Below are 14,677 nucleotides of genomic sequence, written 5' to 3'. Positions count from 1 at the left end.
GGGGGGGGGTGTAATACCACTTCCTGTCTGTATGTAACCGTCATTACCAAATGAAAAAGATAATCACAGGAACATCTTTAAAGATCACTGAATGAAGCTTACAGAAGGAATTTGGGAGGCCGAGTTGGATCTCTCCAGCCGTCTCCTGGTCAGGTCGTTCTCCATCTCGTTGACCTCCTCTTTTAGCTTCTCCAGCTTCTTCTTCTTCAGCTCCAGCTCATGCCACAGCCTGTCCATGCGGGCCTTCTGATGGACCAACAACGCTGCAGAACACACACACACACACACACACACACACACACACACACACACACACACACACACACACACTGACATCAGCTGTCTCCTCTGCGCTACATTCATTCATTCATTCAGTGGCAAACAGCTACTGAAAATACGTACACATAATTTAGTGTGACACATAATCACAAGAGGTTAAAGAAATTCAAAGAATACGATATGGAGAAAATCCCTTTGAGGATGATTGCTGAGGACATACAGTACTGACACATCTTCAGAATCACCAGTCAAACCAGTTTGGAGCATAACAACAACGCTGTGTAAGGAGAGACGGGGGAACTACATCAGACTCCTCTCTGTCGTCTATTGGCCTGCGTTGTGGGAACGTGAAGAGATCAGACGTATCCCGGTTTAGAGGAATGCTGCAGGCAAGCGGTGTTTAATACAGAACCTTCCACACATGCTCTGCTCAAGTCTCTACAGCACGTTTCCCATAATTCATTAGAGTTCCTGCATGCGTTTGACAGGTCGTAACTCCTCCCACGCAGACGCTCGATGACGAACAGCGCTCTCTGTCCTGATACACACAAACAGGCCACCTCTCCACTCACGGGAAGATCGTGTTCTGTTGATCAAACACAGGCGCTGGGGTCGAATCGTTTGGTTTTTTGGACATATTGTTGTGTTTATTAAGCGATAACGATACCGTTTTGAGCTTCTCCTCCTTCTTGGCAAACCCATCCCAATATTCTTCTGTTATTTCAAGTAAGCTGTACAAATAGGTGACGGACTGTTTCTCTTCTTTATTTTTACCCGAGTAGATCAACCGGTCGAATTTCTCCTAAACTAGCCACAAAATGAGGCAGACAAATAGGTGAAGCAGTTAGAGAACAAATAAATTTATATCAGCAAGTCCTACTTTTATTGTTGTTTGAATGATCGGGTAAACATATGACTATGTGTATCACTTCTTAAAAAACTTTTAAATTGAGCTCACAACATGTTGTTTGGCTGCGTGAGGTTACGAACCCACAATAACAAATACACATTCAGTTTTATTTGATTCATCAAATTGGCTTGAAGGGTAACTTCAGTATTTTTCAACCTGGACTCTATTTTCCCATGTTTTTGTGTCTTAGTGACTAATGGGGACAACAACAATTTTGGATTTTGGTTCATTATTGAGGGAGAATGCTGCGGACGGCAGCTGCTAAACATGCTGTCATGAAATCGCTCGGGGCAGCTCCTCACCGTCAATGTGTGTCCACTTACAGGCTCAGATTGTTGTTCTAAATATCTGGCAACATTATGGATAGGACTCTACAGAGAAATAAAACCTTTTTCTTTAACCTTTGCTCCAACAAATGCCTTCGCCTGCCAATCAGAACCGGGTCCTCAACATTATGTAATTATAATAACGTTATTCTGCTGCCAAACAGTAACAGCTACAGACCTGGTGTGAACGGTGGCTTGGTGTATGTTAACATCAGCAATTCATATGAAATTAACAGTTAAGTGGTGACAGGTGCATCTCCACCAGGTACAGTTTTGGTTGTCGATGTGCATTTTTCCAAGCCAGAGCAGGTAAAGTCAGGGCGGGGGGAAGTGGGGCTGATGAGGGTCATCAGCAGAGGACGGTGTGAAGCCCCTCTTGGGGGTAGTCACCACCGAGCAGGAGCCACAGCCGGTGACTCACACGTTATCCAGTCGAAAGCCCAAAAAAGGAAACAGCAGTGTGCTCCGACACGTTTGACTCACACCACAGAATCCATCAGTCTCCGGGGTCGTCGGAGCAAACGCTGCGTGTAGCGTGGAGGACTCACACCGACGTCATCGCACCGGCCCTCAGCAAGCGAGTCACCGTAACTTTTAGTCTACTTCACAGAGACGGCATGCAGAGCGGTGTTTTCTACAGCGACTGAACATTTGTACACACAGCTTGGCTCAAGAAGCACATTACAGTCAGTGTTGTGGAAAGAGACTTTGTAAATCACACAGTACACTTTGTAGTAAAATTACTTTCTTGGCAGGAAGCGATGGAAAAAGCATTTGACCGCTGGTAGCAAAAAACAAACAAAAAAAAACAACTACATACTACCAGGTCTTAGAACTGGTCTTTTCCCCTCAGCACTGTGCACTCTTAACACACTTGACATTTGCTAAACAACCAATAAACGGTGAAACAAATCGCTCTAACAAGACAGAAATGTCTCCGCAAACTTTGCAATGTATTTTTGCAAAGTGGTGTTTTTATTTCTATTTATTTATTTTTGGTCATCTGTCTCTCTCAGGGCATAAAGACTGGGGTAAGGATGAGAGTGATGACTCGGCATTGCTCACCTTGTGTGTACGCTGCATCGTCGGAGCCCATGCTGAGTCTGCGCGGCTCGCTCGGCCTCTCCCTGTGTGGCGACAGCGGGTCTGAGAGGTGGAGGGGGTCTGGCTCCACGAAGTGGTGGTCTGAGGGTAGGCTGAGGAGGTTGTTGGGCTCAAACGTAGGGGACACGACTCCGGGGGACACAGCCGGGGGCTTATTGGGGGACACGGTGATTTTAAAAGTGTATTTGGTGTTGGGCTGTGTCACCACCACGCGCGGGGAAGAAGCCGTGCCTCCCCCTCCTAAAGAGGTGCGGGACTTCGGTGGATGGTGGTGGATGTACGCGGGGCCCATGCTCACTTGGCCCCCCATGTTCCTGGCCCCTGAGGGCCCCTGCAAGGGAGGGTTGGCTGAGATGTAGACTGTGGGGGGGTTCCTACCCCCACTGTCGTCACTGGAGGCATTGGCAGAAATGTAAAACTTGGGTTGAGAGCGGGAGCCGGCTGAGGCCACGACGGCATCTTCTGAGGGAGCGGGAGCAGCAGTGGGCGGGCTGGCAGAGATGTAAACAGTGGGCTGGCTGCGGCTCAGACCTGGGCCTCCGATGGAGAGAGGGGTGCTGGGGACAGTGGCCACCCCGGTTGAACAGGGGGAAGGGGAAGGGCAAGAGGAGGACGACGTGGAGGAGGACCGGGGCCCGCCGCCTGTCCGCAGCACGGCAGTCGTGGTTGTGGAGTTGCTCCTCTGGGGAGATTCAAGTTTGATCTCTATCTGATTCTTCCGCGGGCCAGTGGAGATGTTCTGGATGTTGTACTGGCTGATGGTAGACAGGGAGGTGGGCATGACAGAGGAGGAGGAGGAAGAGGAGCACGAGGAGACGCCGGAGGAAGAGGCCAGGCTGCCAGCGGGGAGGATGGAGGGCGCCTGGGGATTCGTGGGGGAGCTGATCGGCATGTAGACGTGAGAGGTCTGGTGGCCCTGTGTCAGGTGCTGTGAGGTAAGCGAGGAGGCGGCGTGCTGAGGGCTGGACCAGGAGCCGGACAGGGAGGAGGGGTGTGAGATCTGGTAGATCTGCTGCTGGTGCTGGGAGGTGGGGCTGTACTGGGCCCTGCCTCCCTGCTGCTGGTTCTGCCGGGTCGTACCAGACTGGCTGACATAGGGCCTGATGTAGATAGAGTTACCCTGTGGACTGCCGAGGCCCTGCTGCGGACCGCCGTGTATGTGCAAAGAAGTGGGTGTGTTGCGGCCCGTCTGGATATGGGGCGCTAGCGTCACGGTGATGGGGTTGAAGCGCGGAGCTTGCTGGACACCCATAGCGGACCCTTTGACACCCAGAGGGTAGAGTCCGAGGTGCTGTGGAGGCTGCGGTTTCCGTGTGGGCTCCATCCCACCGAACACATTGATGCTGGAGGGCACCTGCACTGGGGCTGACTGGGGCTCCGGCTGAAAGAAGTCACTGTTGGGGGCCTGGCCTTTCTTGAGGGGCCCCTCGCTCAGGCTGTGGGCCAGAGTTCGACTGCCGTTCATTCTCAGGCCGTCCCGGACCGGGGCCGCGTGCACATTCTGAGACTGCAGGCCCAGGTTCAGCTGGGTCATGTGATTACGAAGCCTGATGAAGCCGGGGTCGTCGGTGAAGCCGAGGTTTCCTTCTTCGCTGTACAGGTAGCCCGGACTGACCTGGGACAAGTATTCACAGCAGGCGTCTAAATTGTTGTTGTTCTGTAGGAGAGACAGAGAGGAAATCAGTTTATTATGCAATATCAGTGTTTCAGATGAGAATCCTAAAGATTCATACCTGTTTTTAATCATTACCGATCCACCATCAAATAAAAAGCATTCCAAACTGGCTTGTTATCAGAGCCTGAACGGACCTTCGTTCTCCTCGTGTCAATCTAAACTCGGATTAGTTGTTTACATGTAACATCATCAGAGCGACTAGAAAAGCATAAATGCCGACGTCCTGATGGCATATTTTACTACATATTGGCGGATAACGATGTCAGTAAAACTTTATTACACACTGTGATGGTTAATATTAAACTGTGTAATTAATCCGCAGTTCACACGTGTGCTGAACCGTGAGGGGGGATCCGTACGGATCGACAGTGGTCCGTTACACCACCACTTAGCAGTAGAGCCCAGCTGAGCCCAGTCTGATATTGACGTTAATATTGAAAAATTACAAAATTTGATGAGAATATATCTTCTATATTTCTCTCTTTTTTAATACATAAACCCATAACATTTAACAGATCTTATCAAAAATGATGATACCAACATCTTGGTAATGTTGTGACCAAGATATGTACAGTGCGGGATATTAATAATAATATGTCAATAATCCATGTCGTGGTTTTCTTACTAGTACTATCGACACATATACACCTCTGGAGTCAAGATGTTTGAACTCGCCCACCTGCAGAACACACTGGGAGACAACACCCTCGGGGACTTCAGGGAACTTCTGGCGCAGGTCATGCAAAACCTGAATGTCAATCTGGTGGCTTCCCTGGGCCATTCGTATGTTGCCAGGTCAGGACTGCTCGTTCTGTTCAGCGCGCTGGGGCGTCAGTCGTGGCAGCAAACCGCCTTCATCTTGAACATCTTCTAAAAGCAAAGGAAAGCATCCGATGAGAAAGTTCCCTGCATATGACTTTTGTAAAAAAAAAAAAAAAACATACGCAGAGTGTAATTTTTCCGTCTAGTCGGAAGGGAATCTTCCCAAAGTAACATGAGCTGGAGAAGTCTGCGTTTTGTTACTACTAAAAAATGTCCAAGTGGCAGAGAAGGAGCCAATGTGGTCTACTGCAAGTCCACTCTACAAGACATCCGTCAGACATTTGAGGGTTGTCGATTTCATTATGGTTGGGGAGCTTTCAAAACAAAAGTTCACGGATCCTCAACGAGAATACATGGCATTCATTTGAGAAGCCCTCCTCCACACAGCGCTCCCTAATAAAAGAGTAGCAGAGGGAGGAAACCACCTCTGACTGACGACTGGAAACCAGCCTTTCCAATCGATCTCAACATCAACACTCGCGTATTAAGGACAGCGGGGGGCGAACAGTAGTGTGCTCTGGAGGAACATCTCAGTGTAAAGATCTGTTGAGCTCCAGCATAAGGCAGATCTGCAGAACAGTTGATCCTTGAGAATCTGTGATGATTTCTGACACTGCACGGAGATAGAGCCGCAGGGCTGTAAACTGTGTTTGCCCCAGTCTCACACAGGAATGTGGGACGATGTTTATCCCTTAACCCTGAATCAACCAGAGGAAAGGCTTTTCCAAAGGGCCGACCAACAAACTTTCTGCACACACAGTGGAACCCGTCAACAGATTGAGTTCATGTTTAGAAGCAAGACAAAAGTGGGGCGCTGAGGACTTTTAATTCGAGAAAACATTTCCTGTTCGAGCTCTACAACATTCTTTGTGGATGTGTTTGAGCTCTGACAGGACTGTTAAGTGACCCAAGTCCTTTTTGTCATGTCTAACTGGCCCCACATCTGCATTCAGATAAACCCAGTGCTCACCAGTGATGTGAATGGCTTAACACTGGTTTTCCAATCTTTTTTTGACCAGAAATGAGCAAATAATCATCGACGTAATCATCAGAAAATCCAGAAACAATTACAGGAGTGTTCTATAACCACTGAAATGAAACCGGGTTATATTTAACCCGATTTGAACTGTTGTCTGTTCAACTGCCAACCACCAAAACCTCCCTTCCTGTGATGTGCTGCTGTGACACGCTGCTCCGACAGGCACAATCTACAAGCTTGAAGTGTGATGATTAATAATCTTATGATTTATGCTGGGATGCATTTCTAATATTTAGTCTAGCCTCCTTGAAATTGACTGGATGGACAAAAATATTAGAACACGGTAGTATTATCGCAGGGCTGTTGTATTACACGGCTTTCATTTTTACCAAGTTGTACCTAATAAACTGTCAAAATGTCGGTTTCAAACGCTGCCTGGTGAGAATAAATGAGTGAATGGTAAGTGTTCACTGACAGTTGTGCTCGACTGTTTCCTCTCCACATTCTACACATAACCTATACTCACACCTCGGAGCTGGCCAAGGCAACTGCACTATTACACTACTAGCCACCGCGCAACTTCACTGCAGCAGCCGAGGCTCTGACCCAGGGATTTTAAAAGAAGTTAGTCTCCATCCGGCATGCCTCCAGGTACAAGCTCCCTTCTCCAACCGTTACCCGACTACGTCAAGGGCCTAGGAAATACAGAGACAAAAGTGTCGCAGAACAGAGCGGCCATGAGAACTTGAAAGCCTAAGTGCATGACAGCCATGCCTTTGTGTTATTCCACACTTTTCTTCTGACCGCACTCTTTGGAAACATCTTCCTGTGGGAGGTTCGGATCCGCCATTCAAAACATTGTGACACACAAAGCACACGCCCTGTGTTCTGCTCTGTGGGGATCAAGGCAGTGTGAGGGAAACAAGTGAGAAGCCTCTCGACGACAATTGCGTCGCATTAGAGGAAGTACATTTTGATGTCTGAAATACCTGAAAGAACAGTTTAATGATGAGGGAAGTGAGCTTCAAGTCCCACCGGCCGAGATTTCTACCAGGAAGACAAAGTATTTTTCCGAGCAGCTGCGCTTCTGTCTTATCTAAACTGTGAGGATGTGTAATGGCATAAGTGAAGAGTCGTAAATCGGCTCTGCAGAGCATCTGTATGAAGCTGTGGCTGATAACAGGAGGAGGAGCCACTCGGCTACTGTCTATAGCAGGGCGCCAGCTGCAAAGGAGGAGCCTGAACGCAGAGAGACCTGAGCCACCGAGGGGCTGAGTGATCGGAGGGCGTGCTCAACCTGAGCGGCCCTCAGCGGGCAGTAGGAAGGTAAAGCCAGGCAGAACTCAGAGATCGACCATAGAAAGAAGGAGATGTATTTTTTATGTCTGAGCTACCATCAAGCCCCTATGTGAAAGAGAGAACTCGTCAACATCTGGATGTGGATTGAGGCCTTTAAACACCGGGGGTCGCCTTTTTCATGCATCAGAATTCTTTTTTTCCAGAACAAGCACTCGCACCGCGAAAAAAGGCATCAACCAATCACGGACGTATTCAAAACATTCACTATAGCGCACAACAATAGGGAGGCTCCAGAGTCCGAGAACCAAGACGACAAACTTTATTAGTCTTTTCAACCTTGACAAAAGGCAGCGCAGACCAGATCCACTCCTTCCGTTCTTACCTTTCACAATAAAAGCCCTAGACATATACACTGCGTAACTGTTTAGCAGAAACAAATTCACTCGGGGAATCTCGCTAAAAGGAACATTTTTTTAAAATAGCTTACAGTAGTGGAGGCTATTCCACAATTGACCTCAGACAGACGCAGCTCTGGGTCAATAGGATCCTGCTGGTTGGTCCTCTGCAATACGATAACCAACAGTATAACACTTACTATTATTATCAATATCATTATTGATAATATCACTTTCCCTTTAAAGGAAAGAATTATAAACCTCATAAAAATAGCATGCAACTATAACATGTGATATAACAAAAACATGTTAGCGCCACTGTAGCATGTTAAATTAACTACAATACTGTATGTGTGTGACAGCCCAGCCAGACTGGTCCTGTCTGTACTTTCAACTCTCACACACAGCTTCTTTTCAATATGCACATGTACATGGTATTATAACCTTCAATTTTAATACGATAGAATACGGTGATGTCGCTATACTGTTACAAACCTATTCTGGATCAGTAGATGCTGTTTTGGGGGGTCTTTTACAATACAAGCAATTCTGTGGGATGAATTTCATTTAAAATTAAGAAGCACAAAAGGCAGCATGGAGAGCCTCTAAATGTGAACCAGAGGACAGTTTGTTACATCTCAGATTACATGTTTAGAGCAAATCTTGCTGCCTCCAGTAAAGCTTTTTCCATCTCCCTCCAACAGATCAAGTCTACAAACGAGGCCTTTAAAGTGCTCAACTTCACACACCACTTTTTGGAGCTAAATACATCTACGTGTTTAAAAACTACAGACCCGGGATGAGACGTCACTGCACCAGAGCCAGAGAACAACAGTCCGTCATTCAGGCTCTGCTCGGGCCGCTCAACCTTTGTGGGAAAGGAAATTCACTACTTGGCTGCTGACCCAGTTGCAGGTCAACAGTGTGGTTATATTGTTTCCTGGCTTCTAAAACAAAAAGGTCCACACCTCTTCACTGTACGGAATTATAGACCTTTGGCCGGCCCGTGTGTGTGTGTGTGTGTGTCTGTGTGTGTGTGGGGGGAGGGGGGCTCCAAGGGGGGCAGATTAGCCCTTGCGGTCCCTGGAGGAGCTGGTGGAACAGGGCCCGGGGCAGCGCAGCGCTACCAGCAGAGATAGAGACAAAGCTTCTATTGCTGAGGCTGTTATTCGCCGTGCCAAAGCATTGACCCACAGTCCCACACTCATTTCTGCAAGTAGCAGGCCTGCCATGCTCCATCAATGGGCTCATTCACTCCGCCAGAGCGAATGCACCTTAAAAACGTCCAAATTCATTAAAGCCTAAATAAAAATGTACAAATAATCAACGGGAGCCTTTTTGGCAGAAACGCTGCGATAGCCCACACAAAACAAGCTGGTGTAAACAAAGGGGCTACACATTACTGGACACACACACACACACACGTACAAAATGTCATGCCATTCTCTCTTCGGTGTGCAGAGACTGGATGATGCTCCGATCGAGATCGTGTGCGGCTGCGCTGATCATCGTCAGACCGACTCCTCCAACGAATCGGTGGTTCAAATGTGGTAAACACTGAACACAGTGGAAACAGTAGGGATCTCATGTGAACTTCAATCAGGAACATCCTCTGCAGCTTTAAGGAGCGGCCCAGAGGCACTGCATGGAATGTCTAACTGCTGCGTCTTGGTCCAGCAGAACTTAAACAAATAAAAAAAGGGACTAATTGGCAGTGGACGCTGTTGAGGGCCGCTGGCAGCTGCCCCAGTCTTCCAGAGAAGCTACGGACATGCACGCGGGCGTGTGTGCGTGTGTAGTGCATACACTGACACGCACACACATTCACAAGATACTGCACTACAGAGCGGCACACAAACTGCTGAAAGTACTCGAAAAGGACCAACATCCAGTCACGATCTTGCTGTTGCAACAAAGCTAACATCCGAGTGAGTAACGTTGCAAAACAGAGCCGTCAATAAGTCAAATGTCAGACGACAATTTACGCCCGAGGATGCAAAGAATGCACTGGGACGGGGGTTGGATTTGTCGTAATGCACTCGCAGTGTGGTTCGCCTCAGACTGCAGCCCTGATGGAAACAGCCAAACAGCAGCAGTCCCAAGTGTGTGCTGCACTTCCTCTCATGCCATTCCTTCTTCATTCTCCTGTGAGCTACTCATATATACGCACAACGTTCTTAAAGAATGCGACTTGATTCCTACGATTGTATTGTTTTTTCATTTCATTCTGATTCAATGACTGTGAAGAACCACAGGCCATACCTTGCCTCCCCCGGAGCGTAAGAACGCGCTGGCCTGCATGGAAACTTTGCCGAGGAGAGCGGTCTTAACGGTAGAGCTTTTCGAGTCATCACAAAAAAAGCTGTGACCCGCTGAATCAAAGTGATTTCCCACCGTATTAATGTCACACGTCCAACTAAAATAAACCTCCAAGATAAACTGCGATTGTGTCATCAATGGAAACTTGAAACGATTGTGCGTCTTCGACAAGATTGCCTTAAAACATCCTGAAACTTCATCTCTGAAAAGGTCAGGCCAGGCTGAGGGCGTAAATCTGGAATGACAAATTCTCCACATTACCGAGATAAAATACATTTCAGACAATAACCGTTTCCCTTAAACCTCCTAGGGGCAGAGGTTAAATGTCATGTATGTACCCGTATGTATACGAGGATTGCAATAAAGTTTAAAGTACGTTTGTATTCATTTAAATTCATCATAATAACGACGACACTAGAAGACAACACATTTACTGTGAAGCGCACACGAGCCCCACACATGAAGCGGTTCTTTTGTTCCAGCCAACGACCCGAGAACAGAAACAAAACCACACTTTATGTGCAGAACACAAATTGCATTCAACTGTGCCATGAAGCCTGGGCCTCACGGTGCACGCAGAGCTGGGATCAGCTCTGCAGGACGGGCCTGCTCCGCTTTTAGTTGCCCACTTTTGAAAACGGGGTTTTCGGGAGTTCTTTGTGTGCAAGCGTGTGTGTGTATTTGTGCATTGGTGATGATGGGTGGGGGTGGGGGTGGGGGGGGGAGTGAGTGTGTGTGCAGGAAATCAAAAATTCTTCAGAGCTGCAGCCTGCAGCTGGTGGTTTATTGGAAGCAGGCGAGGGCACCAGCTCCCCAGGTCGACCAACCCCTCCCCAGGCACTGTGGGAAACTGGGAGGTCTCAGAAACGTGGAGGAGCGCCGCGCAGTCAGTGGACCGACCAGTCCAACCTCTTTTTTTGTTTCCCCCTGTAAACACTGTAAATGTATCTGTTAAAAAAAAGCTGCCCGGCCGGTTGTGTCTGTCTTAGCCGTATAAGGTAAGAGGAGGAGGAAAGGAGGGGGGGGGATTTAGAAGTGGCAAGAAGGTGAAGCTGTTGGGCGCTTGCTGCAGCTTGCTTTTCTGTGTCTGTGTGTGTGTGTGTGTGTGTGTGTGTGTGTGTGTGTGTGTGTGTGTCAGAATGTGTGTGTGTTCTTGGGCTCAGACACCAGTCGACTCCGACCTCCCTCCCACTTTTCAGTCCTCCCTTCCTCCTCCCACCTCTTCAACACAAGATATTGTGGGAAAACATACTGCTGAGCTCACCCAGCAGCAGCTCCTTAAAGTACAAATGTGTGCGTTCCATCGTAGGTCCTGAAGCCGCTTCTCACCTGCAGTCACCTGGACCGCAAGCTAAATGTTTCTGGGGGCCTTCTGTCAACTGAGGCAGCGCTGTTGGCCCAGAATAGCGGTCAAGGGGCTCACAATAAAGACGAAATAATTAACAATAAAGGAAAGTATATTCTCAAATATTTGCTTTCATGTTGTGAGTTATTGGATTGTTTTACTTCTTCGGGCTTCTACTATGTAAATGAGAAGGGAACATCACTCTTTGGTTGAACTGATAACAACTCAGACAACAGGGGTCATCGTGACTCATGTGTAGACATCGCTTCACTTAAAAAAAGTTTCCAAGAACCACTTGGAAACCATGAAGACCATAATAATGATTATGGTCCTTCAAAAGAAAAGATGAAGTTACCACTGTTGCACTGCATTACTTATGGTCTGGCAGCACATTGTTTTTAACCTGTATTTTACTTTTATTTATCCAGGGTGAGTCAATTGAACGCATCGTCTGCAACATCCGTCTATAGTATCAAAGACTTGCTCCCTCGCCTGGACATTGTCTGCATTTCCTCTTCCTCTACAGGTCGCCACCGGGGAATAAAGGTTGTTTCAGAGGAACAGGCACGGTGAATAAACCCTGTGGAGATCTCACTGTAATCATACATACTTTATACTCTCTCACCAGCACATACTGTGTCATGTATCTTACAGTCTTAGAATGTTTTCAATGCTTTCAAACCTACATTATTTAGCTTTTCTTGCATTACTGCATATAATCCTCTCATCTTAAACACCATGCAAGGATTTCTCAGACAGCCGCTCTGATTTGCATCGCAAACACAGAACTGGCTGTTACAAGCACTCATGAAATATGTATTTCACTTTTGAATAACTACAGTAATGTATGAACAATCATTATTCTATCTGAAAAGTTTGAGACAGCTGAAATCCTGCTTGTTTGATCATCACAGCCTTCAGGAGATGGACATCTGCTGACTTGTTAACTGGAGAATGCATAATAAGAAAAATGCTTCCAGACAATACATTATTTAAAAAAAAGTGTGGTTAGTCTAGCCATCCTCAGAGAGAACTTTTCTCTTCCTTCTTATTATGGATTCATGACATGAACAATCTTCCAACTCCATGTCCACATGGGAACAGATGACCAGCGGGTCAACTATCCATAACCACATAAAGGAGCTTATCTTCACAGAGCTGCATCGCCTCTGTGGTACCAAAGAGCTAAAGCAGAGCTAAAGCACTCACAGTTTAAGTAAACACACCGCAGTAAAGATGCAGATGCAAAGTCAACAATGTGTCTGGTCTAGATTACCGGAGTGACTGGCTGAAAATGAACATTAACATCGCAACACCATGAAAGTGATTCCCAAGCAGGCTGATCGTAAATAAAACACACTGCTCGCCGTCAGCGGGGGGTTCGTGCTGGTTGAAGCAAGCAGGGATGTGATGATGATAAGTACTTTGCTTTGTTAAGTACTTTAATCATGAATAATTTCATGAGTTTTCTAACAAAAATTATGTACTATAGGAGTATTTACCCGATAATTTACTAAATGAACATCATGCTGTGTTGAAGAAGACTTGAAACTAGAGATGGAGACCATAAACTCATGTTTACAATGTTTACTGAGGGAATAAATCAAGAGAGAAGTAGAGTCATTTTCTCATAGACTTCTATACAATCAGAGGAGTCGCCCGCTGATGGTCAGTAGAGAGAATGCACGTTTTAAGACACTCCCGTGTTGGCTTCACTCGGCAGAACCGTAGGTTGCCGCCTGATCATTATCATTATCAGGGATCGGCGACTAGAAAAGCATAAATACCGATGTCCTGAATGACTGTATAACGATCGTCATTAAAACTTTATTACACACTGTGATGGTTAACGTTAAACTGTGTAATTAATCCGCGGTTAGGGGGGGGGGGATCCATACGGATCAACAATGGTCTGTTACACCACTACTTTGAATATTCACCACATGGATTCAAAAACTAAAACAAAAGAGAAGGTATGAATTCAGCCAAAAGTTGCAGCTGTTTCGTGAGAGGCTGTCTAAGAATCTTCCACCTCTGCACAACAGTTGTTTCTGAGGGCCCGCCTCCCTGCTTTACTTTCCTCAGGGCATTATATGTCAGGACCACAGCCTGGGCTTAAAATAGAAACCATAGACACATGAAAAGACCTATCGTAAACCACTAATCGCTCTCTGTTTTCTTAAAAGAAAATTTGAATAAAAAAAGGGTGGGACCGATCTACAAAGCAAAAATTATTAAGTGAAAAATAAAGAGCATGAACAATGGCGGACAGCATTTTCTCCTTACGTTGTGGAAACATTAATTGCCAGCTGACAAGCCCCAACACAGACTCACTGAGCAGGTATTGCACAATCTATAAGCTAAACTTTTCTTTTACATGATAGAAGGTATTTTCTTCCAGCCATAAAACATTCAGCAAACGCAGCAGGATTTAAAGCATGTGACCGTACTTTCACACCTTATTGGGGTAGCGTGCGTGGAAGCAGGCAACAACTTTACAAACTGTTGGCATTCATTGAGACTGGTGCATTATTATTCCAAATACTGCCACGGGCCAAGAGGAAGGTGGACATTTTTTTTACCCAACCAATCCAAGTCAAGAAAATGGGAGAATGGCAATGCAAACCTTTTAAAATGGGAATATAAAGCAGTTGTATGCATGTCTGAGCACTTTATATCTCAGGGCAGCACAGAGTCAGCAGCAGGATTCTGGCCTGACCAAACACCCCACCGCTGTTGGCTTTCCGCTCCACATATTGTTATTTATTATTCCCGTCTCTACACCTCTGGGTGGACTCTGTTGTGCTTGGCCGGCCTCTGGGACCGCTTCTCGTTCTGTCCGGAGAACACGCCTTCAGATCTCCATCCAAAGCAACACGCTCCAACGACGAGGTGTGGACTGGCAAATGATGGGAAACGCAGAATGCAGGATGCGGATGAGACGGATTTTGTTGGCGAGCACCAGGAATGAGGGGGGGGGGGTGATGACCAGACAGATAAACACATTTTCCTGTCTTTCCTGACAGATTCAGTGATGCGGCCCCGAGCCACAAAGAGCCCCCGCTCTTCCTATTTCTTTAAAACAAGCACAGTCAGCATACCGCTTCACTGAAAGTGAAAACTGCCAACTCACTCATCTTTTTCAAATCTAAATATGAACAAATATAACTCATGAAAATGTCACAGTTTGCAATTTTTGTATTTTTTTTTTTATGTAAATAAGT

The 14,677-nt window shown here is 46.7% G+C and overlaps 1 protein-coding gene across 6 annotated transcripts in view; it reads right to left on the bottom strand.

The window, feature by feature from the left end:
- The window catches only part of tab2 (TGF-beta activated kinase 1 (MAP3K7) binding protein 2), a 32,341-nt gene that overhangs the window by 3,838 nt on the left and 13,826 nt on the right, over nt 1-14,677 (bottom strand). For 4 of the 6 annotated variants that reach the window (XM_031861530.1, XM_031861529.1, XM_031861533.1 and 1 more), the window contains exons 2-4: nt 4,974-5,164; nt 2,581-4,276; nt 103-263 (exon numbers count right to left, since the gene is read on the bottom strand). In XM_031861530.1, coding sequence (XP_031717390.1) covers nt 103-263; nt 2,581-4,276; nt 4,974-5,075 — 1,959 coding nt within the window. In that variant the 5' untranslated portion in view covers nt 5,076-5,164. The remainder of the gene's footprint in view (nt 1-102; nt 264-2,580; nt 4,277-4,973; nt 5,165-14,677) is intronic. The other 2 variants (XM_031861532.1, XM_031861531.1) reach the window with 1 other exon arrangement.

Source organism: Anarrhichthys ocellatus, unplaced genomic scaffold (assembly GCF_004355925.1).
Source record: "Anarrhichthys ocellatus isolate YVR2014 unplaced genomic scaffold, GSC_Weel_1.0 scaffold25, whole genome shotgun sequence".
Lineage (NCBI taxonomy): Eukaryota > Metazoa > Chordata > Actinopteri > Perciformes > Anarhichadidae > Anarrhichthys > Anarrhichthys ocellatus.
This window is presented reverse-complemented; position numbering and strand designations above follow the sequence as displayed.